This window comes from Mesitornis unicolor, unplaced genomic scaffold, assembly GCF_000695765.1.
Source record: "Mesitornis unicolor isolate BGI_N332 unplaced genomic scaffold, ASM69576v1 scaffold38213, whole genome shotgun sequence".
Taxonomy (NCBI): Eukaryota; Metazoa; Chordata; class Aves; order Mesitornithiformes; family Mesitornithidae; genus Mesitornis; species Mesitornis unicolor.
The window spans coordinates 16,456-32,700 of NW_010177643.1; the positions used below are offsets into that span (position 1 = coordinate 16,456).

Consider the following 16,245-nt stretch of genomic DNA (forward strand, 5'->3'; position numbering starts at 1 on the left):
CCGCGCAGGGCTGTTAGGCCGGAGAAGGGGAGCAGCAGCCGTGCCTCCCTTGGCTGGCTTCCGAGAGGGGGGCAAGAGGAGGGAGGGGGCCCTTTCTTCCCACCGCTGCGTGAGCTGAGGGGGAAGGTGGGCTGTCAGAAGGGGATGACGGCGCTGCTCGCCTCTCTTCCTCTGTCAGCGGGTGGGTTAAAGTCCTCCTGTGGTATACGGCTTAACTGTTTTCTCCCTTTGTAAAATGTTAGTCCTGTTTAAGTTGCTTTGTACTTATCCTCCTCAGCCGTTTTGCAGGTTAGGTTGAGGAGATACAGTGGGCCAATCTACATCATCCCTCTCTTCCACTGAGTAACAGTATCATTTCCTCTCACCCCGATTAGTTTATTTTTCACTCGTCGATGAAATAATTATGAATAAAGGTATTAGTGAATCAGCTATAGTAGTAAAACATGTCTTTTTTAAGAAAGATGATGTTAGCTTGTAATTGTAGTTTCAACCTAGGAAGTGAAAATGTTTTCCAGTGTTATGTGTTTGTGGCTTCTCCACCTGTCTGGTTTAAAATCTTGTTTTGTTTTTCAACTTGCTGCTGTTGGGAGAACTCCCGTGAAAGGGGGAATTGCAAGCTTCTGTAGTCGGAGGAGTGGCAAACTTCCAAAGTAAAGATTAGAAAACAGTAGACTTGTGCTAGCAAGTAGATCTTTTCGGCAGACATAAGAGAGGGAAAGCAATTGATGTTCCCTTAAGAAAAAACACAGAACTAAAAAGTGTTACCAGTAAATGGAAGAATGGTATTTCGAATAAAGCAAACTGTACCTTTTACCTTTATGGATTAATCCATATTTGAAAGTGTTCCAGAGATTGTGGACCTCTCCTACATAGCAAAGTAGACATTGTCATAGATAAAAGCCTGTAATTTAATTAAAAACTTTAACCTGACCAAGTGTTTCTTCTTACTTGTATATTTAGTCACTATTAAATAAAGTTTGTGTGCTGATTTGATTTTATTTATAACTGTATATTGGAATACCTGTGGACAAATAAAGTGAAAAATTGTGTTTATTTCTTTCAGTGAATAGTCTGCTTGCCTTACAGCTCTCATTGTTGAGTTCAGGTTGGTAGTATTTTGTTCAGAATTTCTTTTAACCAAAATACACCATTGTTGAGTGTTTTATGCTGCAGAGATGGTAGGTGGTCCTTGAATACTTGACATCTGTTGTTGCTGGGTATTTGTGATGTTAAACAACTGAAGATTTTTACTGTGGTACATCTTTGTCCAAAGTTAACCTATGGACAATTCGTTTTTATTTTTGAACAGTGAATTTATTGCAGAAGATGGTAATGAGAAGTTTTGGCAGTTCTTGGAAACTGTACGAGAATTAACAGTTTATAAGCAAGGAGGTAAGTTAAACAGCATGCCAGTTTTAATATCTTATCTTGCACTGTGTTTAACTTTCACACATTAAGCTAACACATTAACTAGTTCCAGTCAGGTAAAGCCTAACCCTTCCACTATTGCTTACTAGGTAGTTTTCTTTCAGAAAGTTGTAGTGTATTTCCCCCTGAGAGCTCTACCTGTAGAGGAGTCCTAAAAGCAAGGAAGGTGAGATGGACTGGACTGCTGTTACAATACGGAACAGAAATATAAAGATTAAAGATAACTACCTTCTTATGTGACTCAGTAAGTGTTTATAGTGTATTCTGACTTCATGTTTTGTGTAAGATGGATGTTTGTAGAGGAGAGAATCATGCAAATAACTAAAATAAGAATGTTAGCTAAAGGAAAAAATGAAAAGAATGACTGAAAAGGGTTTAATACTTGTAGATGGCCTAGAGACTGTTTTCTAGCATCAGTACTGGTGTTTCAGAATAGATATCACTGTCAGAATAGGATTAAAAAACCCCCTTGGATGATTAGACAGAAGAATATTAAGTTTTTAGAAGCTTGGAGAGAAGAACAAAGCATAACATGAAGCAAATGAAGCATAATAGTGAGCGACTCCGGAAGATAACTTGGAGAGCAGTTTACTAGCAATTACTATGATAATGAAAAATTTGGAAACCTACCAGGCTTTACAACAGGATGGTCAATATTGGACCTACCAAGTAGGTCTATAGGTGAACAAGGTGAAAAAAAGCTTAAAACAAGGTAAGGCTGTTTCATTTTGCTCTTTACTTCAGAATAGTCCAGCTCTTCAGGCATGAGTGTGAGGACCTAACACTACCGCTAGAAGAGACTTCAGGTAGATTGAATGTTAACATTAATAGTCAAAAAGTAACAAACTAGAAAGATCATGTAAGAACTGGCAGTGAGATGACAGAAATGAATCCTTGTTATGTGAAAAATGTACATGGGAGGGAGAATTCTAAAAAAATGTCGCTTCAACAATTGTGACTGAATATAAGTCAAAAAATTGTGGAGCCCATGTGGACAGGTTGGTGAGAATGTCATTTGAGTGCTCAGCAATACCTGAAGCAGCTAATAGACTTAAAAAATATTAGGAAAAGAACAGGGACCTGCATAGTAAACTACATTTTGCTGCTTACGATTTTGTGATGTGCTTTTGTGTTAAGAGTGATGTTCTACTTTGCTGTCTCCCTGTATTTTCCTCTTCATTTGAAAGGATACAGTACAAGCAGAAGATCTACAAAAAAGTGATGATAGTTGTGGGATATCGACTGAAGAAGTAAAAAACCCCAGAACTAAAAATTACTGTGGGCTGATGAGAACTGGGAATGGTCTGAGGTCAGAAGTGTATACAAAACCAGAGAGAATCACTGAGAACAGTGGGTGTTGAAAGCTGCTCAGAGCTGTTCTGTGTAAGGGGATATGGACATGGAAGTAGGTGCAGAATTTGACCTGTGGTCAGCTTCTAGTAGCATTTGTTAAGGAAAGTGGCGTTGACTAATGCTGTTTAAGGTGTTCATCAATGCACAGGACACTGGCATGGGTTACACTCTCCATGAGGTTGTGGATGACACAAAACTGGGAGAAGCTGGGAAGCTGGAGGGTTGGGCTGCCTTTAAAGAAGCCTTGGCAGGTGGAGAGGTGGACCAACAGAAACATTGGGAAGTTCAGCAGAGGCGCTTTGCAGACTCCTGTACGTGGGCTCGGCAACAGTGCAACCTGGGCACTGACTGACTAGAAATTAGTTTTTGAGAAACTGCATTAAATTCTTACTGCCTCTGAAGATCAACTGTATGCTGGGTTGAATTAGCAAGAGTGTAGCCATCAGGTCTCAAAAAAAGTGATTATTCCACTGTATGTGGCACTTGTGAGACGACCTCTGGAGCACTAGGTCCATTCTGGGCACCCTATTACAAAAAAAAAAAAGACCTGGGCATACTGGAGCAAGTCTAGGAGAGGATCACCACAGTGACTGGGGAACTGGAGCAGATTTCTGAGGAAAGGCTAAGAGAGCTGGGTTTTATTCAACCTGAAGAAAAGAAGTAGAAGGAGAGACCTTGTATCCTTAACTTCCTAATAGAATGGTATGCAGAAAGTGGAGCCAGATCCTTCATGGAGTAATAAGAAATAAAACAATGGACGCAAGTTGAAACATGGAGATTTTGGTTAGAAACTAGGGAAGTGTTTCTGCCATGGAGTTTGGAACAGGCTACCCTGGGAGGCTATGGAATAGCTGTTCTTGGAGGTACTTAAAACTGTGCTGCGTGAGGCCTTGAGCAGGCTAATCTAGCATTGAAATTAGATCTCCTCTGAGTAAAAGTTTGAACTGAAGTGACCTCCAGAAGTCACTTATGGCTTGAATTTATTTTTTTTTTAATTTTATTTTTTCTGTGAGTGGTTTAGATGCAGCTAGTATTGCCTTGAGACAAGACTAATGTATTAGATGATGTGTCACGGTTTTTTATCAGCCCTCTGCTTGCTTGGACCGACTTTCCAAGGACTCTGAAGTTTTAGTGGCATTTATTATTAGTGACACAGATGTCTGTTGAAATTAGCTGTTAGCTACACACTTTACCTACTTCGGTGGGATAAACTAAGTATGATTGAGAATAAATTTATTTCCAGTAGGATGATCTGCATGGCATAATATTGCCAATAAAGTATTAGATGGTGGTAGTGGGGAACCTTGACAATGTATTAAAATATTACTTTAATTAAGCATGTTAAGCAATTGCTGTGTATGTTTATTTATCTAAATGGCCAACAAACTCCTATGTTTATAATGCAGGAAAATGTCAAGTTTTGGCCCAAGTGGTTTTCTGAAATGTCGGTTCATAGTTATACAAACAAACCAATGCTCTTTATGAAGGAAGGATTCATTTTTAGAGAAAAAGAAAGTGGTTACTTGGTGACAAAATCACATCAATATTGATCCTTCCAACTTGACATCTTACTGATGTCAGTATATGTATATGTCACTTAACATACTAAGTGTGAAATAGAAATATTACGAGCATCATATGTCTCCAGAAATTGTTAAGCCACTTTCAGTAGGGAAATCTGCATTAGATGCTTACAATAAAATGGTCAGGTAGAGTGAAGAATATTGATACTAAATACTGTGGTGGCACAGTTACTGAGAGGTGGTAGTAGCACACCTCTGAGGAGAAGTTGGTTCTCTGGATGGTGTGGAATGGGTTCAGTCTTAGCCATTGCATGATGAGACACATTGACATAGAGAGATGTTTTTACAAGGGCAAGTAGCAACAGAATGAGCGGTAATGGTTTTAAACTGGAAGAAGGTAGATTTAGACTAGATATTAGGAAGAAATTCTTTCCTGTGAGAGTGGTGAGACACTGGCACAGGTTGCCCAGGGAAATTGTAGATTCCCCCTCCCTGGAAGTGTTAAAGGCCAGGTTGAATGGGGCTTTGGACAACCTGGGCTGGTGGGAGGTGTCCCTGCCCATGGCAGGGGGTTGGACTGGAATGAGCTTTAAGGTCCCTTCCAACCCCAACCATTCTGTGATTCTATGTTCATGATGCAGTAAGGCTGAAGTAACAATAATTACTGAAGCAAATTAAAGGATCTAGCTTAAGAAGGATGGGTTGGGGTGATTGACCTTTCCATTCTGCTCTCTACCAAGGGTAGATAGGATGGAAAACTGGGAAATAAAAGCATTGTTGGTTTTAAATAGAAATGTTTCCATAGAAGGTAAAGAATTACTAGATAAGAAGCTGAAAAACTGGGTTTACAGGAAAATTGAATGATAGGTTTGTATCCCAACCTACTGTTGAGTATTTCGGAAGAGTCATAAAGTATTAAAGCTAGAAGGCAACTTAAAAAAATCAAATATGGTAGCTTTTACCTTTTTAATAATTCCTTTTATGATTTCCAATCTGTTCCTCATTAGTTCTCAAAACTTGTTATTTAAATTTAAAATAATCAAATCATCATCTGTTGTTAACTTACTAATTTAAAATATTTAGCCTTAGCAAATTAGGTCTACTAATGGTCTGTCTATATGTAGCAATTTAATGGATTTCATAGGAGCAATGTATGTGGAATTCAGTAAATCATTTAGTCTGGTGATATATTTGGTTATTTTAACATTTTCTTTAGTAATAAATCAACTTGGGCATCAATAAGATGATAAATTACGAAAAGCATCAAAAAGTTAATGATGGAGTATGCTATATTTAATGAAAGGTTGTCAGGTGGTACAGGCAACATTGTGTATGTCTAGTTAATATACAACATACTTGCCACCAGGCTTGTGGAAGATTTGGAACTGCCGATGATGCTATTTTGGGTTGCATATATGTTATAAAGAAATCAAAGCTGCAGAAATTTCGTGTTAAAAACAGTGCAGTTAGAAAACACTGAAGATGGCACTTCAAACTTGCTGCTGCTTTTTTGTCTCAAAAGGTTAATTTAGGAACACAAAGGGAAGGTAAGTAGCCAGTTCCCTGCTGCTTAATTATAACTTGAGTGTTTACTGTCTTCCCAAGTGGTTCAGTTTATATATTGAATTTTCAGTGGCCTCTTAAATCTATATTTAAAAAACTACAAACAACAAACACACAAACATATTACTAGGGAAACTATTTTCTCTGAAAAAATATAACCGTATATTACAAATAAACAACAATCATGCAAATCATTTGTTGTAATCTAGAAGACTACACATTATTCACAACTAAATTAGGTAACTTTTTTTACATACGCATCAGTTTTAAAGATTCAAGAGAAATCAGTTTCACAAGCACAGCACTTCTATAAAAATCATGTGATAAAATTAAGTATTCCCTTTCCACTGGATTCTTACTTGAATGTCATAGCAATTTGACTGGCCAGTAGTTGCTTGAACTGCTGTTACTTGGGATCGCCAGTTCCTTACTGATCTATAGGTACAGACACATCTATGCAGTTGAAACAAACCCTACTCCCACCCCTCAAAAATAATGATCCCATCACACTCTGTGCTCTTCTGTCTAATTATGTCCCTTATCTTTACCCTCCCTGCCTACTGTGTCTCCATACTTAGGATTTTCCTGTGGGCCACCAGCACAATTCCGATTAATTTTGTGCTGTGTACGCATGGGATCTGAGGAGCTGTGACACAGACCTTTCCTTTTGTAACCATCCTGGTCATCTCCCATTAATTATTTTTAATGTACTGGTGGGGTGAGATACTGCTATAGATTGTGGATAGTAAATGTCAATGTTTAAATATGAGTCTACTTAGCTAGGTCTTCAGTTCTTGTAGTTGATCTAATCAGTTTGGCTACAAGAGTTGAAAGTGCAATTCAGCTGACAAATTTAGGAATCTTTAGGGTGAGCTCAATAGCTTTCTAGGTTTTTTTGGCTGCTAGGCTATATCTTTCTTGGCTAGAATGGAAGTTTACTGTTATGTAGCTCATACACAGGCGTTCAGATGTCTGAAATCTGGAGCTGTATCCTGTTAATGTTGTCTCAGTTATTTATTTTAAAATCAACTCTGTTAATGAATTTAGTGGTAATATGCTATTGTGCAGCATTTTATGGCCCGAAACGTCTGTTTTTCCATGGTTCCCTGTAATATCCTAATAAATTTTGTGTGACTTTGGCGTAGAGTACAGTGTTAAAAACTACCTGGAGGTCAAGTGGTTCTCCCGCTTCAAGGAGCAAACCCTATATGAAAATAATTTGCAAAAGTGATAGCATAGTTCTTTATGCAATAAACTTTTGAAAATGTTTTTGCGTTAGGCGGTTCATACAGTGTTTGATGTGGATTAGTTAATCTTGCTGAAATTTAAAGTACAGTTGTAGTCTGAATGAAGCCAGCAGTGTTAATACAAGTTGAAGTAGCAGAAGTGGATGCATGATTTGATGAATGTAAACTTATCAATATGTTATACAATCATTTTTGAAGGCATATGACAAATTATCTTCTTTTTTTTTACTTCTCATTAAAATCATCATTGTCTTAATCATCTTCCAGAGCAAAAGTGTCAGCTGTTTTATATACAGCAGTGAAAGCACAGCTGGAATTTGTAAGGCAAAGAATTTGAAGAGTTGTGGTAAAAATATTTTATTGAGGTGGTATCTTTAGAATTGTATATTTAATAACTTTTCATTTTGTTCAATAGAATGTTATTTGGAGCTGAGTGGAGAGGCAGAAATTTCATTTTGAATTTTTGTTTTTGTGGGGATAATTTGAAGAAAATTTGAAAGTATAGTTATTGGCAAGATTATAGTTATTGGCACTTCCTATTTTTTTACATTCACTGCTTGAAACATGTGCAGCCAAATTTATCTCACTGGAGTTCTGCCAGGGCTATGTGTAGTTTTAGAAAACATAGAAGAAATGGGTTTTTCATCCATTGAATTTATTGTTAGGCAGTAATGATTATATACAATTTATGAGAAGGCAGCTTTCTGGAAATGCAGATTATACCCTTTTGTAATCTTAGATTTTATTTTATGTTTTTCTTGTGAATTCCAGCAAACTCAGCCTTTCTAAATAATGAGTTTTAAGAAGGAGGAAAAGGCAGAAGGGAGATCCTAGAGGCTTTAAGTACAAAAGAAAGTTGGGGGTTGTAAAGAGGAAAGTGAGAGGATTGGAAGTGCTTAGTTGTGAAAATTGTATACAGAACTGCTGGGAGCAGTTAATGGCTATTTCCAAAACTGTGGCCAGCAGGGCTTTTGTATGTGGCCTAATGTTTTGCTGGAACCTAGGCCATGGTGAGAGAATGGTATTTTGATTGCTGCTCTCATCGTTTGACACAAGTACTTCTGAGCTCTACTGCAGCTGTGGCAGGTAAAGCCTGGCAGGTTAAATCAGGTGAGATGATTATCACACTGCATAAAGTTTTGGTTCCTCTTTGGACCCCTAAAGGGGTTTCCCACTGGGACTATCATTCCACTTTCACAGTAAGAGCACCTTTTAAAATAAGGTGTTGACCTAAGAACACAGCTAAATTCAAGCTGGAATGGTTCCTCCCCACAATTCAGTTTCCCTTTGCTGCAAATTTTAACCTTGGTAGGAGAATATTTGAATTACACATGAAAAATATATTGAATCACTGCAGTTTCCAGGTAGTATCTTTCAATCTAAGTAAAATACATGCTGATGACATAGATTTGGAGGGGCCCTAAGTTGCCAGTTCTGGACATTGCTCGTGAGTGTTTCAGCTGTTCCTCCACTGGAAAAGCAACTACTGGAACAGGGATGGTGCACAGTTCTTGGTATCATCACAGCTCTGGTTCTCTGACTCTAATTTTGTGTTCAAGAATATCACATAATGCAATGTATACAGCCTGATTTAAAATTTTGGTGACCATTATTCCTTAAACAGATGAAAGTCTTTTTCAGAACTTGATAAAACAATATTAAGACCCGTTTCGAATTAGGCTGCTTTGCCTCACAGTCCAAGGACAGCATGAGAGCATTCACTTGAATATGCCTCTAGAAGAAAAAATGAAGGTTAAGTATTTCCAACCAATGCTTTTTACTACCACTACTTCCGTCATTCCCAGACACCATCTACCTACCTTTTTACTTGGAGTCCTGATTTTGGCCTTGACAAGGCGTGATACGCAGAGAGGGGGGAAGCCACTTCACATACTGCATCCATTCTCACACTCCTGTTTATCACGTATGTTTAAGGAAGAAATATGATATGTGAGAGTAGTCAAAAAAATCTTACCTTTAGAAGATTATTCTTTTTTAATGTAAGTGTCATGGTTGGAGTGTTCCAAGACTAAATGTGAGGAAACAATTCATAAAATAATTCTGATTGAAAGTAAGTAGCCTTCAAAAATTGTGTTAAAAGGCTAGCATAAGCTTGGCAAATTGAATAGGGTTTAATCATTTACTTCTAGACTTTCCATATGGGTCTTGAGTAGATTTTTATATTGCTGAAAATTATTTAGATGTTAACTAGTGCTATTGCTCTCACTTTTGTTGTATTTATATTGCATTAGGCCTAGACAAAAATTATTGGTAGACAATGTTAAAGACTTTTGAACTGCCAAGCAGCGCTAACATATTTGTCTATTATGTAGCACAGGTAGATATGCCACATCATTTATGGCTAAATACTGAAAGTTTGTCTTTTTTTTTTTTTCTTCAACAGATTTAGAGCATTCCTATTACAATTTAATCTTGAAGAAAGCAGGACAATTTTTAACCAATTTGCAAATCAATTTGTTGAAGTTTGCACTTTCCATACGGGCATATTCTCCAGTTGTTCAGATGTTTCAGCAGGTGACTATATTTTCTGGTATATCTGGTACATGATTTTATGTGATATTTTGACTGCAGAATAAAGAGTGTTCACTATTATAGTTCAGTAAAATATATGGTGACATTATTTGGAATCAAATGTGATCCCTTTAGATCCCAAATGTTCTCCTTCTTTGGAGACATTCAAAACCAACCTGGACGCGTTCCTGTGTGACCTGGTCTAGGTGATCCTGCTCTGGCAGGGGAGTTGGACTGGATGATCTTCAGAGGTCCCTTCCAACTCCTGAGATTCTGTGATTCTGTGATTCTTTATAACGGTGATGAGCTGGTTATATTGACAGGTACAAATACACATGTCTAATTGTATGGATAGCATTATTTTCAGGATAAAATTTTTGAATTATTAATTTTTAAAACTCAGATTGTGAGGTTTTTTTGCATGGGAATGCAGACATTCCCAAAGTAGGAAATTTCCTGTGGCTTAAAATAATTTATATTTGTTATTTAGTGGACTTCTTATCTTTCTTATTAGTTTAGTATTTGAAAAGTTGAAAGATAGAATAGTCAGATACTTTCTTTGTTAATGAAAAAGTGAGAGGACGTAAATCCACAGTGCCTCTAACCTAAGACTGCTCCTCCTCCTTTGAGTGATGCCACCTTCTACATAAAGTGAGAAATCCATGTTTCTGAAAGGTAATAAGCTGTAATAAAGTTAGAGGGGTTTTCAAGTGTTCTCTGGAGGAGTATCATCATCTCAGACTCGTATCTTTTAATTTTCATCTTTCAGCTTGTGAATCTGGAGTCATTGATATGCAGTCATATGATTTCTACTTTACATGGGAATAACTGAATAGAGCTCAAAAAAAAAAAAGCAGGGAGGTGAGAAGGAAAGAGAACCAAAAATTGACGTTAATTGATTGACATTTATTGGTTAGCAGTCAAATCTTTTTACATTAACATGATTGCTGATAGCAATTAAAAATATCTCAGAGTACAGGCTGTAGTTTCAGCTTGTGGAGGAGATTTCTCAGCCCTGTTTTTTCAGAACATAAAAGCTTGCATTTTCTGCAGTGTGACTGCATTTGATAGACTACATCTCACAAAGGTTATGAGGTCTTAATCTTCTAATATTTTCCATTACTTTTTTCACACCCAATTTTGAATGGGCTTAATTAGAAACACAACTTAATGGCAGCTGTTGAGTTATTTTAATCAAAGGGATGTGAGTTTAAGTTGAAGTGCAATCAAAGCATTCTGGTTGAGTATAATTGTTGAAATATTAGATTGCAGCTGATGAACCTCCACCAGAAGGCTGCAGTGCATTTGTGGTTATCCATGAGAAGCACACCTGTAAGACTAATGAAATAAAAAAGCTGCTGAAGAAGGCTACTAAGAGGTAAATGTAATGATCTGTTTTACTAAAAAGGAAAATGTATTACTGTATATATACTTGTAGTATTTTGAGATTTTATGTTCTACTTGTTTGATAATGCGAAGTCCATAAATCCCTGTTTAAAGACATACCCATTTAAAGTATAAGTTAGTTTAAAAGAGTTACTTTTAGTTCTAAAATATTTTAAACACTTTCTGTTATGAGAATTCATTAGTTGTGAATCGAAGTAGGGTTTTAAAATAAAATCATACAACTTTGCTCCTCTAACCATATGGATAATTTTGTATTTCTTCCTTTTTTTTGGTATGGGATAGTCAAGTTTAAGTTACAGGGTACTTTCCAGGTGAGTTTACCATTTAATGCATCTGAGACAGTGTTTCTGCTGACAGACCTTTCTACGTTGTCAGTGCTGCTGCATTTGAGGTTTTCTGGATTGTAAGGGCTTTGCACAGGAGTGGAAGGGGAATCTATGTCAGCTGGCATAACCTTTCGTCACCTTGTGCTTGACTTGGCACCTATAAAGCTTCTCTGCAGGCTTTGTGCTGTGGAAACTAGCAGCAGTCTAGCATTAATTTGGGCCATAAAGTAAAATATATAGAACCTATCAAAATATCAAATAATAACAAAATAATGAAAGCAGAATGTTTAATATTTATTTAAAAAAAAAAGAATTAAGTTGCATTTTTCAAGACCTGTGTGTGGCTTCTTTTGTTTGTCTGGGTTTTTTTCTGCGATGGTCAAGGTCACCATAATATACATTAGTGCTCATACCTTCAACTACTTCATAGAGCTGAAAGATGAATTAGTAGAGCATATTTATTTGATTTTGCTTTCTATGCAATATAAATTGGAAAAAAAAAATCCTGAAAACCTATAAATTTGTCTCTTTAGGAGTGGTTGCTTCTGAAAACAATTTTGTTCTACATGTGTGGCTTGTGGTATTTTTTTAAGTCCATTGATGCAATTACAACCTACTAAATCATTGTCTTTTACTTATTCAATAGCCAAGGTTTTTGCAAAAACACTTCCCTGTCTAGTTTGCAATGTCCTAGTTTTAACTGTTACATTCTACCTAAAAAATTTCTCTTACTTTCTTTATTTGTGCTATTTTTAGCTTTTAAAATTATGTTGAATTGTTTTTGTCGTAAGTATTAACGCATCATGAGACCTTAACATTTTATCACAATGTCTGAATATATTCTTCTTCTTAAGCCGATAACTGCATTCAAACACATTTTCCTTTCTGGCAACAGTATACCCCAGATTTATGAAATTCTTGAAAATCGCAATACTAAACAATAGAATCCTGAAGAATTCAGAACTGAAAGAGTTAGACATCTAGGAATCATTAACTTTAAGTACTCACAACAAAACTGAAGTTCTTTCTATTAAATTGTTCTTGTGTTTTGGATAGTTTTGTGTGACCCAGTCACTTTGCAACCTTCAGAGCTACAGGGACAAAATCTCAATAAAGTTTCTTATCCTTTTCCCCCACCTCAAAGTACTTAAGTCAGTCAAATATTTAGAGTTCCTGGAGTTAGACTTTGTGAAAAACGTGGTCACCTTCAGGTAAATGTTTCTACTGTTATTTCCAGTTGTACGCTGGGTAGCAGATGCTTTTCACTTGTGCAGGAGATGTTTAGCCTGGGTGATATAGATAGGGCTGTGTTCCTGTTCTGCCTTTTCTATATGAATAAAGGATATATGGGACAGTGATGGTTCCTCTAAACCAGTCATTCTTTTTCTCTGTGGCTTTTATGAAAAGAGATCTTTTTGGCTTATTGATTCCCTTTTTTAATTTCAAACTGTTTTCCTTTGTGTTTCATTTTCTTTTTTCTGTCTTGTGTCTGATATGAGACTTCCACTTAAGCTGGGCCAACATAAGCTAGGCTTTCAGTTTTGTCCTTAAGTTCCCCATATTGGATGAGGACACTAGAAATGTTCTGTTTTTAGGGATGATAGTTTCAAATGTCACTGCAAGAGAAAGAAGAGGCTGCATGGTGCAATGGGCTGCTCAAAGGCTCTGGATGTTTGAACACAAGATCTTCAGCTGGGATTGCTTATCTTGCTAACTGTCCAAAACACTACACTAAGATTTCTGGGGCTGTTACAGCCAAGAGCAGAAGCATTGATGTGAGTCACATTTTGCTCTAAACAATCAGTGCCTTAGGAAGTTTGTCAGTACGTATGTCTGCTGTCTTCTATCATGTTCCTTCTGCATTGCATCTGGACTACTATCTAGGCAAGCAGATAGTTACCTGTACTACCCTGGTAACTGCTTAGTGAGTGCTGAACTCTACTTCCATGTATTTTTTTTTTAATCTTTTTCTGTCTGCCCAACTGCTATTCCTTCCCTTTCAGGCAGCCTTCTCATGAGAATCTCTTATGGCAGGAAATAAATTAGCTTTCAGCTCTAAGAGCAAGAGAATCAATTACTTTTCCCTACTATTCAGCACTGAAGAGAAACAGAACGGAGGCTTATCTTGGATTTACAAGGGCTGAATGCTTTAATTCTCCAATCCAAGGTCATTATGGTAACCCTATGCAGTGTTATTTCACTGCAGCACTTATTCTTTTAGTGAAGCTTGGTCATTACAGTATAAAATCCTTCCTTTGAGACTGTCAGTGTTCAAGGAAGTCATGGCAGGACTTGGTACCCACCGTTTGGTGACAGGAGTCATTCTTCTGCTATACTTAGGTGACTAGTTAAGAAAACAGAAGCTCCCTTGATTTGGGTTTTCAACTCTATAAATTACTGTGGCAGTTCTTGTCTCTCTGGATATCAGAAGAAAGTTGCCCGAGTCACAACCCATATGAATCTTTTCATTGGAGCAGATCTGGATCTGTTTTTGAACAGAGCTTACACATTCAAGAGCTGTTTTAGACTCTTTGGTGACACCTACGTTCTCAGCCTTGTCCTTTTACAGTGGGGAAGCTTGCCTGATATTTCTGTGAGATGTGGCTGCATGCACCCAAGTTAATTCTCAAACCAGGCCACTCCTGTTGTCTCTGCCTTACAAATGCGGTTTTTGATTGTATACCTACCAAGCTTACATAGGATGTTGATGTTAAGGCCGAGTAACTTCATACGAAGTGGCCCTGCTTTGAGGAAGGAATTGGAGCAAATGACCTTCAAGGGTCCTTTGCAATATAAACTATCATGTGATTTCTGTGTTGAAGATATTCCTAAGTTTTGCATCACAGAAACTGTGGCAGGCGAAGTTCTGCTCACACCTTCCCAATATGACTTTTCAATGAGCATCTGGTACATGCATTTCTGCAGTGCGTGTTGCATTAGAGGTTCTTAACTTGTCATGGAGAGCTTTAGAGGGAGTTTACGGGTCTCTCAAGTGTGACTATGCAAAGGCAACTTTGAAAAACAAGTGTACTCATCAATAATTAGCGCATCAAGTATAGTACTCAACCATATCCCCTGTTACTTTTCCATCTTTCTCAGGATTTATTTAAGATGTTTGTAGTCAGCTAAGAAATAATTGCAGGTATAGAAAGCCTAACTCTTCTACAGTCATGGCCTTCAATGAGGAGGGTATGTAGGCAATCGAAATTCAGAAAATTAGCTAAATTAACAGAGCTTGACGGTATAAGAGAAGCATAACCCCACTTAGTTTACATGTGTGTTAGTAGCTTTCTCAAACTTTGCTGAATATCCGTCTGTTAATCACTGATTGATCTGTACATCTCTCGTAGATGTAATAAATCATTTAAATTAAAAGATTCAAGCTGTAACTGGTTGTTGCACAAAATCTCAAAGTGCTGTGCTTTTTGTTTGCTCTTTGTGTTGTGATTTGATAAAATATATTAAAATTATTTATAGTTAATGCTGATTTTTCGTTTCTTAGACTTTAATTTGAAAATTTATGTTCTAAGTTCTTTTGTGAGCAGTCATGATTGTTTTATGATGATTTTAACATGGCTTGTATATTTCTAGCATATAAGACTTTAATAGTATTTCAGTTAGGAAGTAGTAAATCTGCAACTGTATTGATTTATTTTGTGAATATAATATCACAATTGTTTTTGAAACCAGACCTAGGCCATATCTTTTTAAGGGAGATCATAAATTCCCAGCTCTGAAAGAGGATGGCCCCGTGGTTATTCTTTATGCAGAAATGGGTACAAAAGACTTTGCTCAATTCCACAAGATTTTATCTGAGAAGGCGCAGAAGGAGGAAATTGTTTATGTTCTTCGGCATTATGTTCAGGTATGCAATTCAAATTAACATGGATTCAGTAAACTGTTGGTTTTCTGTCTTTATTTTTCTTGCTTTTTGACAAAACACATTTCTACATTTATTTTTGCATTTGCCTAAATCATGTGCGATATATATTCAAATTTTAAAACCTGTTAGATGAAATTATTCACCTAATACAACTTTGAAGCTGGGAAAGCGTGATAATATTGTCTAATCCTGCATGTAAGCACTGTTTGCATCACTGATTGATCTTGAAATACCTCTTTTTTTTGTTCAATGTCTGGTTTTTATATGTTGTACGAAGATCTTGGGTCAATCTTGGTGCAGCAAACTGTGCGTATTAGTAGCAAGAATTAGAAAAATGGGAGTTAGAATAGAAAATCAAAGTGAAAAATAAGTACATTTATACCATTTGATCTATTCTCAGTATAATCCCATATATTCATTGCAGTACAGCAGCGTGGGCTGTCAGAGTCAACATCACTGGTCAGTTTTTCAGCGTTTGCATTCCCCAGTGTCAGTATTTCAACCATAATGTTTCTGAATGCTTTTCTGAACTTACTCTTCTTCTTGAACAAACACCACATGACAAATACTAGGACATGAAACTATATTGTCTGTAATTTTGGTTATTGGAAGCCTTTTGTAATTTATATTCAATATACAGCTCTTATAGTGCAGCTAATACAAGAGTAATCTGATGGAGTGACCAGGCATTTCAGGAAGATGAGATCCATAGTTTGCAGATGACTTTGAGCTGTTTGTTCATAGTAATGAAATAGAGAATTTGAGGAAGCCAATCTTCAGTCCTGAGTTGCGTAGGAGTATAATTTTTACAGAACTTTCTGTTCTTTTATGTACTTTTCTTTTCCAGTTAAATACCTACAGTCTCCTTGCTCTGCCATGCACCATGGTCCCTTCAAATGCCTATTGTTTCCCTCCCTATACTTCCTCTCTCTTCAGGCTGCTCCTTCCTCACCACATCCATTTTTATTTTTTCCTTCCTGCTG

General features: G+C 36.9%; 1 protein-coding gene across 1 annotated transcript in view; it reads left to right on the top strand.

The window, feature by feature from the left end:
- The window catches only part of LOC104538819 (UDP-glucose:glycoprotein glucosyltransferase 2-like), a gene marked incomplete at its 3' end in the record, with an annotated part of 21,663 nt that overhangs the window by 637 nt on the left and 4,781 nt on the right, over positions 1-16,245 (top strand). The window contains exons 2-5 of the mRNA XM_010182158.1: positions 1,310-1,392; positions 9,519-9,649; positions 10,912-11,024; positions 15,070-15,244. Of these exons, the coding sequence (XP_010180460.1) occupies positions 1,310-1,392; positions 9,519-9,649; positions 10,912-11,024; positions 15,070-15,244 (502 nt within the window). The remainder of the gene's footprint in view (positions 1-1,309; positions 1,393-9,518; positions 9,650-10,911; positions 11,025-15,069; positions 15,245-16,245) is intronic.